We start from the raw sequence: 10,283 nt of genomic DNA on the forward strand, positions 1-10,283 counted from the left end.
TTTGTTTTGATGTAGAATGGCCCATTATGGACATGCCCAGGAACAGGGGCATGTCACTCCAATAGCGAACAGAGGCCTTGCGTTTTTCAATGATACCTGGTAGGCTACTTAGGTTTTATAGCGGAGCTGTGATTAATATGAGCAGCTGAGAAATAATATAATAATATAAGAACACTTATTTCACTCCACACATCATCCACTGTTCGAGGAGCATGTTCTCGCTGCGTGACAGGGGATACAGTATTCCGCCCAAACTCTGTACGCAACAGGGTTCTCCAATCCTGTTCCTACAGCTACCCAGTGCTTCATTTGGGAAACCAAGTGAAATCTGTTCGGGAACATCGATAATAACATGTTTTCGCAAAGAAACATATTTCACTAAACTGTTGACAGCCCATCTGCACGCTGGAGAAAGGAATAAAGGAGAGAGAGGAGGAGATGGAAACGCACGGTGGTGAGATATTCTGTATAGCTAAAGGTAATGTGCCACCTAATTAATTATGAAAACATAAAATAATTCCCTATTACGGGCCTCCCGAGTGGCGCAGCGGTCTTTTTATTTTTTTTATTTCACCTTTATTTAACCAGGTAAGCCAGTTGAGAACAAGTTCTCATTTACAACTGCGACCTGGCCAAGATAAAGCAAAGTAGTGCGATAAAAACAACACTGAGTTACATATGGGGTAAAAAACATAAAGTCAAAAATACAACAGAAAATATATATACAGTGTGTGCAAATGTAGCAAGTTATGGAGGTAAGGCAATAAATAGGCTATAGTGCAAAATAATTACAATAGTATTAACACTGGAATGCTAGATGTGCAAGAGATTATGTGCAAATAGAGATACTGGGGTGCAAAAGAGCAAAATAAATAACAATATAGGGATGAGGTAGTTGGGTGGGCTAATTTCAGATGGGCTGTGTACAGGTGCAGTGATCGGTAAGGTGCTCTGACAACTGATGCTTAAAGTTAGTGAGGGGAGATAAGAGTCTCCAGCTTCAGAGATTTTTGCAATTCGTTCCAGTCATTGGCAGCAGAGAACTGGAAGGAATGGCGGCCAAAGGAGGTGTTGGCTTTGGGAATGACCAGTGAGATATACCTGCTGGAGCGCAGACTACGGGTGGGTGCTCCTATGGTGACCAATGAGCTAAGATAAGGCGGGGATTTGCCTAGCAGTGATTTATAGATGGCCTGGAGCCAGTGGGTTTGACGACGAACATGTAGTGAGGACCAGCCAACAAGAGTGTACAGGTCACAGTGGTGGGTAGCCTATGGGGCTTTGGAGACAAAACGGATGGCACTGTGATAGACTACATCCAATTTGCTGAGTAGAGTGTTGGAGGCTATTTTGTAAATGACATCGCCGAAGTCAAGGATCGGTAGGATAGTCAGTTTTACGAGGGCATGTTTGGCAGCATGAGTGAAGGAGGCTTTGTTGCGAAATAGGAAGCCGATTCTAGATTTAACTTTGGATTGGAGATTCTTTATGTGAGTCTGGAAGGAGAGTTTACAGTCTAACCAGACACCTAGGTATTTGTAGTTGTCCACATACTCTAGGTCAGACCCGTCAAGAGTGGTGATTCTAGTCGGGTGGGCGGGTGCCAGCAGCGTTCGATTGAAAAGCATTTTACTAGTGTTTAAGAGCAGTTGGAGGCTACTGAAGGAGTGTTGTATGGCATTGAAGCTCGTTTGGAGGTTTGTTAACACAGTGTCCAATGAAGGGCCAGATGTATACAAAATGGTGTCGTCTGCGTAGAGGTGGATCTGAGAGTCACCAGCAGCAAGAGCGACATCATTGATATACATGGAGAAAAGTGTCGGCCCAAGAATTGAACCCTGTGGCACCCCCATAGAGACTGCCATAGGTCCAGACAACAGGCCCTCCGATTTGACACACTGAACTCTATCTGAGAAGTAGTTGGTGAACCAGGCGAGGCAGTCATTTGAGAAACCAAGGCTATTTAGTCTGCCAATAAGAATGCGGTGGTTGACAGAGTCGAAAGCCTTGGCCAGGTCGATGAAGACGGCTGCACAGTACTGTCTATTATCAATCGCGGTTATAATATCGTTTAGGACCTTGAGCGTGGCTGAAGTGCACCCATGACCAGCTCGGAAACCGGATTGCATAGCGGAGAAGGCACGGTGGTATTCGAAATGGTCGGTGATCTGTTTGTTAACTTGGCTTTCAAATACTTTCGAAAGGCAGGGCAGGATGGATATAGGTCTGTAGCAGTTTTGATCTAGAGTGTCACCCCCCTTTGAAGAGGGGGATGACCGCGGCAGCTTTCAATCTCTGGGGATCTCAGACGTTATGAAAGAGAGGTTGAACAGACTAGTAATAGGGGTTGCGACAATTTCGCGGCTAGTTTTAGAAAGAAAGGGTCCAGATTGTCTAGCCCAGCTGATTTGTAGGGGTCCAGATTTTGCAGCTCTTTCAAAACGTCAGCTGTCTGAATTTGTGTGAAGGAGAAGCGGGGGGGGCATGGGCAAGTTTCAGCGGAGGGTGCAGAGTTGGTGGCCGGGGTAGTGGTAGCCAGATGGAATGCATGGCCAGCTGTAGCAAAATGCTTGTTGAAATTCTCGATTATTGTAGATTTATCGGTGGTGATAGTGTTTCCTAGCCTCAGTGCAGTGGGCAGCTGGGAGGAAGTGCTCTTATTCTCCATGGACTTTACAGTGTCCCAAAACTTTTTGGAGTTAGTGCTACAGGATGCAAATTTCTGTTTGAAGAAGTTAGCCTTTGCTTTCCTGACTGCTTGTGTATATTGGTTCCTAACTTCCCTGAAAAGTTGCATATCGCGGGGGCTATTTGATGCTAATGCAGTACGCCACAGGATGTTTTTGTGCTGGTCAAGGGCAGTCAAGTCTGAGGAGAACCAGGGGCTATATCGGTTCTTAGTTCTGTATTTTTTGAATGGGGCATAGTGTGCTAGAGGCGTCACTGCAGATCCGGGTTCGATCCCGGGCTGTGTCGCAGCCGGCCGCGACCGGGAGACCCATGAGACGGTGCTCAATTGGCCCAGCGTCGTCCGGGTTAGGGGAGGGTTTGGCCGGCTGGAATGTCCTTGTCCCATCGTGCTCTAGCGACTCCTTGTGGCGGCCGGTCGCATGCACGCTGACTTCAGGTCGCCAGCTGTACAGTGTTTCCTCCGACACATTGGTGCTTCCGAGTTAAGCGGGCAGTGTGTCAAGAAGCAGAGCGGCTTGGCGGGTCGTGTTTCGGAGGACGCCTTCGCCTCTCTCGAGTCCGTACGCTAAATTGACTGTGCCTTTAAACAGCTTGAAGAAAATGATGTCATGGCTTTAGAAGCTTCTGATAGGCTAATTGACATAATTTGAGTCAATTGGAGGTGTACCTGTGGATGTATTTCAAGGCCTACCTTCAAACTCAGTGCCTCTTTGCTTGACATCATGGAAAAATCTAAAGAAATCAGCCAAGACCTCAGAATAAACATTGTAGACCTCCACAAGTCTGGTTCATCCTTGGGAGCAATTTCCAAACGCCTGAAGGTACCACGTTCATCTGTACAAACAATAGTACGCAAGTATAAACACCATGGGACCACGCAGCCGTCATACCGCTCAGGAAGGAGACGCGTTCTGTCTCCTAGAGATGAACGTACTTTGGTGCGGAAAGTGCAAATCAATCCCAGAACAACAGCAAAGGACCTTGTGAAGATGCTGGAGGAAACAGGTACAAAAGTATCTATATCCACCTTTACACGGATCAGTCGTCCTGGTCCCTTTGCAGAAAAACAGCCCCAAAGCATGATGTTTCCACCCCCATGCTTCACAGTAGGTATGGTGTTCTTTGGATGCAACTCAGCATTCTTTGTCCTCCAAACACGACGAGTTGAGTTTTTACCAAAAAGTTATATTTTGGTTTCATCTGACCATATGACATTCTCACAATCCTCTTCTGGATCATCCAAATGCACTCTAGCAAACTTCAGACGGGCCTGGACATGTACTGGCTTAAGCAGGGGGACACGTCTGGCACTGCGGATTTGAGTCCCTGGCGGCGTAGTGTGTTACTGATGGTAGGCTTTGTTACTTTAGTCCCAGCTCTCTGCAGGTCATTCACTAGGTCCCCCCGTGTGGTTCTGGGATTTTTGCTCACCGTTCTTGTGATAATTTTGACCCCACAGGGTGAGATCTTGTGTGGAGCCCCAGATCGAGGGAGATTATCAGTGGTCTTGTATGTCTTCCATTTCCTAATAATTGCTCCCACAGTTGATTTCTTCAAACCAAGCTGCTTACCTATTGCAGATTCAGTCTTCCCAGCCTGGTGCAGGTCTACAATTTTGTTTCTGGTGTCCTTTGACAGCTCTTTGGTCTTGGCCATAGTGGAGTTTGGAGTGTGACTGTTTGAGGTTGTGGACAGGTGTATTTTATACTGATAACAAGTTCAAACAGGTGCCATTAATACAGGTAACGAGTGGAGTACAGAGGAGCCTCTTAAAGAAGAAGTTACAGGTCTGTGAGAGCCAGAAATCTTGCTTGTTTGTAGGTGACCAAATACTTATTTTCCACAAAATTCTCAGCTTTGGTATTGACATCAGTGAGCAGGCTTTGAGTGAGGAGAGTCTCTAGTAAAGATGAGGTGTGCCTGAAAACGAAAACGATTATGAAATTCGGACCAGAGAAATCCAATATTTTTACACTGAACAAAAATATAAACACAACATGTAAAGTGTTGGTCCCATGTTTCATGAGCTGAAATAAAAACATCACAGAAATGTTCCATACGCACGCGTACGACAGCGTGTTCCAGTTCCCGCTAATATCCAGCAACTTCGCACAGCCACTGAAGAGGAGTGGGACAACATTCCACAGGCCACAATCAACAGCCTGATCAACTCTATGTGAAGGAGATGTGTCGCGCTGCATGAGGCAAATGGTGGTCACACCAGATACTGACTGGTTTTCTGATCCACGCCCCTACCTTTTAAAAAAAGATATCTGTGACCAACAGATGCATATCTGTATTCCCAGTCATGTGAAATCCAATCGATAAAGGGCCTAATGAATTTATTACAATTTACAGATTTTCTTATATGAAATTTAACTCAGTAAAACCTTTGAAATTGTTGCATGTTGCATTTATATTTTGGTTCAGTGCACAATATTCTGCCCATATGAACTAATTTATTTTAGGCGATAACTGAACCAATTTCTGTAGGCTAGCGCTTCACAGCTTCCCCAGGCTTCACCGCTTCCCCCGGGAAACTCAACGTATTGTAGCCTCACGCGGACGATAGAATAGCGGAGGAAGGAGTTCTGCTTCAGGGTACGCGTGTGTGTGTGGTGGCCCCCTTACCTGTACTCGGCGCCCCAGCCCTTGACGAAGCTCATGCGTATGGTACACATCCTGGTGAGTTGGTAGACCGCCTCAAAGCCCTGGTTCACTGACTGGGCCAGCAGAGCTGCAAACTCCTGGTTATTAAAGATCTTCAGGTTACAGCCTGTGGGGGGAAATCACATCAAATAGGAGTTATAGAATATGTCCAGACATGTTAATCAAGAAATAAAATAGTTCTTTTCATCAGCTTTTCTACAACATGTTAACGTGTGTGTGTACCTGGGGGGGATCTTGCAGACAGTGGCAGGGTGCCAGCCGTAACGTGTGTGTGTACCTGGGGGGATCTTGCAGACAGTGGCAGGGTGCCAGCCGTAACGTGTGTGTTTACCTGGGGGGATCTTGCAGACAGTGGCAGGGTGCCAGCCGTAACGCTGGTTACAGTTGGGACTCTGGACAAAGATGGCACTGTCACTAAGACACTCTGCAAACACCTCTCCTCCAATGTAGTACAACCTCACACCCCGGCCTAGAGAGAGAAAGAGAGGGAGGGAGGAGAGAGAGAGAGAGAGAGAGAGAGAGGGAGGGAGGGAGGGAGGGAGAGAGAGAGAGAGAGAGAGAGAGAGAGAGGAGGGAGGGAGGGAGGAGGGAGGGAGGGAGGGAGGGAGGGAGGGAGGGAGGGAGGGAGGGAGGGAGGGAGGGAGGGAGGGGAGGAGGGAGGGAAAGGAACGTCAGACCAACTCAGGAGAGGACAGATCATGCATGTTTGGAACATTGACTGGTGCTGACAAGAGACACTAGGTGTGTAACGGTATAGTAATGGTGGTAGGTTTGTAATGGTATAGTAATGGTGGTAGGTTTGTAACGGTATAGTAACGGTGGTAGGTGTGTAATGGTGGTAGGTGTGTAATGGTATAGTAACGGTGGTAGGTGTGTAATGGTGGTAGGTGTGGAACGGTATAGTAATGGTGTTAGGGTTGTAATGGTATTGTAATGCTGGTAGGTGTGTAATGGTGGTAGGTGTAACGGTATAGTAATGGTGGTAGGATTGTAACGGTATAGTAACGGTGGTAGGTGTGTAATGGTGGTAGGTTTGTAATGGTATAGTATCACTAGGGTGTTGTGTTACCTCTGTGTCTGCATGTGGTCAGTGTGATGGAAGTTTTGTACCTACAGTACCAATCAAAAGTTTGGACACACCTACTCATTCCAGGGTTTTTCTTTATTTTTACTATTTTCTACATTGTAGAATAATAGTGAAGACATCAAAACTATGAAATAACACATATGGAATCATGTAGTAACCAAAAAAGCATATGTGGGAACTCCTTCAAGACTGTTGGAAAAGCATTCCAGGTGAAGCTGGTTGAGAGAATGCCAAGAGTGTGCAAAGCTGTAATCAAGGCAAAGGGTGGCTATTTGAAGAATCTCAAGTATAAAATATATTTTGATTTGTTTAACACTTTTTTGGTTACTACATGATTCCATTTGTGTCATTTCATAGTTTTAAGGTCTTCACTATTATTTTAAAATGTAGAAAATAGTAAAAATAAAGAAAAACCCTTGAATGAGTCGGTGTGGCCAAACTTTTGACTGGTAGTGTACGAAACAGGGTCAGAGTAGGTTAATAATAATAATAATAATAATAATAATTATAATAATTATAATAATAATAATACATTATTTATTACATTTGTAAAGCGCTTTTCATTATACAGAATAATCTCAAAGTACATAAAATAAAAGCCAAAGAATGGACCCAACTAGACAGGGCAACTGACACCAAGGAATACAGCTGACACGACAAGGACATCAAGGAACAGAGCTGAAACTACAAGGGACAAGGACATCAAATCAAATCAAATCAAATTGTATTGGTCACATGCGCCGAATACAACAGGTGCAGACATTACAGTGAAATGCTTACTTACAGCCCTTAACCAACAGTGCATTTATTTTAAACAAAAAAAGTAAGAATGAAACAACAACAAAAAAAGTGTTGAGAAAAAAAGAGCAGAAGTAAAATAAAGTGACAGTAGGGAGGCTATATATACAGGGGGGTACCGTTGCAGAGTCAATGTGCGGGGGCACCGGCTAGTTGAGGTAGTTGAGGTAATATGTACATGTGGGTAGAGTTAAAGTGACTATGCATAAATACTTAACAGAGTAGCAGCAGCGTAAAAAGGATGGGGTGGGGGGCAGTGCAAATAGTCCGGGTAGCCATGATTAGCTGTTCAGGAGTCTTATGGCTTGGGGGTAGAAGCTGTTGAGAAGTCTTGTGGACCTAGACTTGGCACTCCGGTACCGCTTGCCGTGCGGTAGCAGAGAGAACAGTCTATGACTAGGGTGGCTGGAGTCTTTGACAATTTTGAGGGCCTTCCTCTGACACCGCCTGGTATAGAGGTCCTGGATGGCAGGAAGCTTTGCCCCAGTGATGTACTGGGCCGTACGCACTACCCTCTGTAGTGCCTTGCGGTCAGAGGCCAAGCAGTTGCCATACCAGGCGGTGATGCAACCAGTCAGGATGCTCTCGATGGTGCAGCTGTAGAATTTTTTGAGGATCTGAGGACCCATGCCAAATATTTTTAGTCTCCTGAGGGGGAATAGGCTTTGTCGTGCCCTCTTCACGACTGTCTTGGTGTGTTTGGACCATGATAGTTCGTTGGTGATGTGGACACTCTCAACCTGACTGCTCTCAACCTGTTCCACTACAGCCCCGTCGATGAGAATGGGGGCGTTCTCAGTCCTCTTTTTTTTCCTGTAGTCCACAATCATCTCCTTTGTCTTGGTCACGTTGAGGGAGAGGTTGTTGTCCTGGCACCACACGGCCAGATCTCTGACCTCCTCCCTATAGGCTGTCTCATCGTTGTCGGTGATCAGGCCTACCACTGTTGTGTCGTCGGCAAACTTAATGATGGTGTTGGAGTCGTGCCTGGCCATGCAGTCATGGGTGAACAGAGAGTACAGGAGGGGGACTGAGCACGCACCCCTGAGGGGCCCCCGTGTTGAGGATCAGTGTGGCAGATGTGTTGTTACCTACCCTTACCACCTGGGGGCGGCCCGTCAGGAAGTCCAGGATCCAGTTGCAGAGGGAGGTGTTTAGTCCCAGGATCCTTAGCTTAGTGATGAGCTTAGAGGGCACTATGGTGTTGAATGCTGAGCTGTAGTCAATGAATAGCATTCTCACGTAGGTGTTCCTCTTGTCCAGGTGGGAAAGGGCAGTGTGGAGTGCGATAGAGATTGCATCATCTGTGGATCTGTTGGGGCGGTATGCAAATTGGAGTGGGTCTAGGGTTTCTGGGATTATGCTGTTGATGTGAGCCATGACCAGTCTTTCAAAGCACTTCATGGCTACAGACGTCAGTGCTACGGGTCGGTAGTCATTTAGGCAGGTTATCTTAGAGTTCTTGGGCACGGGGACTATGGTGGTCTGCTTGAAACATGTTGGTATTACAGACTCAGTCAGGGACATGTTGAAAATGTCAGTGAAGACACTTGCCAGTTGGTCAGCACATGCTCGGAGTACACGTCCTGGTAATCCGTCTGGCCCTGCGGCCTTGTGAATGTTGACCTGCTTAAAAGTCTTACTCACATCGGCTACGGAGAGCGTGATCACATAGTCATCCGGAACAGCTGGTGCTCTCATGCATGCTTCAGTGTTGCTTGCCTCAAGCGAGCATAGAAGTGGTTTAGCTCGTCTGGTAGGCTTGTGTCACTGGGCAGCTCGCGGCTGTGCTTCCCTTTGTAGTCTGTAATAGTTTTCAAGCCCTGCCACATCCGACGAGCGTCAGAGCCAGTGTAGTATGATTCAATCTTAGACCTGTATTGACTCTTTCCTGTTTGATGGTTCGTCGGAGGTCATAGCGGGATTTCTTATAAGCGTCCGGGTTAGAGTCCCGTTCCTTGAAAGCGGCAGCTCTACCCTTTAGCTCAGTGCGGATGTTTCCTGTAATCCATGGCTTCTGGTTCGGGTATGTACGTACGGTCACTGTGGGGACGACATCATCGATGCACTTATTGATGAAGCCAGTGACTGATGTGGTGTACTCCTCAATGCTGTCTGAAGAATCCCGGAACATGTTCCAGTCTGTGCTAGCAAAACAGTCCTGTAGCTTAGCATCTGCGTCATCTGACCACTTTTTTATTAACCGAATCACGGGTGCTTCCTGCTTAAGTTTTTGCTTATAAGCAGGAATCAGGAGGATAGAGTTATGGTCAGATTTGCCAAATGGAGGGCGAGGGAGAGCTTTGTATGCGTCTCTGTGTGTGGAGTAAAGGTGGTCTAGAGTTTTTTTCCCTCTGGTTGCACATTTAACATGCTGGTAGAAATTAGGTAGAACGGATTTAAGTTTCCCTGCATTAAAGTCCCCGGCCACTAGGAGCGCTGCATCTGGATGAGCGTTTTCCTGTTGATTAATGGCCTTGTACAACTCATTCAGTGCAATCTTAATGCCAGCATTGGTTTGTGGTGGTAAATAGACAGCTATGAAATATATAGATGAAAACTCTCTTGGTAAATAGTGTGGTCTACAGCTTATCATAAGATACTCTACCTCAGGCGAGCAAAACCTCGAGACTTCCTTAGTATTTGATTTTGTGCACCAGCTGTTGTTTACAAATATACACAGACCGCCACCCCTTGTCTTACCAGAGTCAGCCGTTCTGTCCTGCCGATGTAGCGTATAGCCTGCTAGCTGAATGTTATCATTGTTGTCGTTCAGCCACGACTCCGTGAAACATAAGATATTACAGTTTTTAATGTCCCGTTGGTAGGATAACCGTAATCTTAAATCGTCCATTTTATTCTCAAAAGCTTGAACGTTGGCTAATAGGATTGATGGAAGAGGCAGTTTACTCGCCGCCGTCGGATCCTTACAAGGCACCCGGATCTGCGTCCGCGATATCTCCGTCTCTTCCTCACGCGAATGACGGGATTTGGGCCTTGTCGGGTGTCTGTATGATATCCTTTGCGGCCGACTCGT

The 10,283-nt window shown here is 46.3% G+C and overlaps 1 protein-coding gene across 1 annotated transcript in view; it reads right to left on the bottom strand.

The window, feature by feature from the left end:
* Positions 1-10,283, bottom strand: part of smad3b (SMAD family member 3b) — a 73,058-nt gene that overhangs the window by 24,039 nt on the left and 38,736 nt on the right. Inside the window, exons 7-8 of the mRNA XM_041858240.2 lie at positions 5,693-5,830; positions 5,323-5,467 (exon numbers count right to left, since the gene is read on the bottom strand). Coding sequence (XP_041714174.1) covers positions 5,323-5,467; positions 5,693-5,830 — 283 coding nt within the window. The remainder of the gene's footprint in view (positions 1-5,322; positions 5,468-5,692; positions 5,831-10,283) is intronic.

Source organism: Coregonus clupeaformis, chromosome 26 (assembly GCF_020615455.1).
Source record: "Coregonus clupeaformis isolate EN_2021a chromosome 26, ASM2061545v1, whole genome shotgun sequence".
In the NCBI taxonomy this organism is placed as follows: domain Eukaryota; kingdom Metazoa; phylum Chordata; class Actinopteri; order Salmoniformes; family Salmonidae; genus Coregonus; species Coregonus clupeaformis.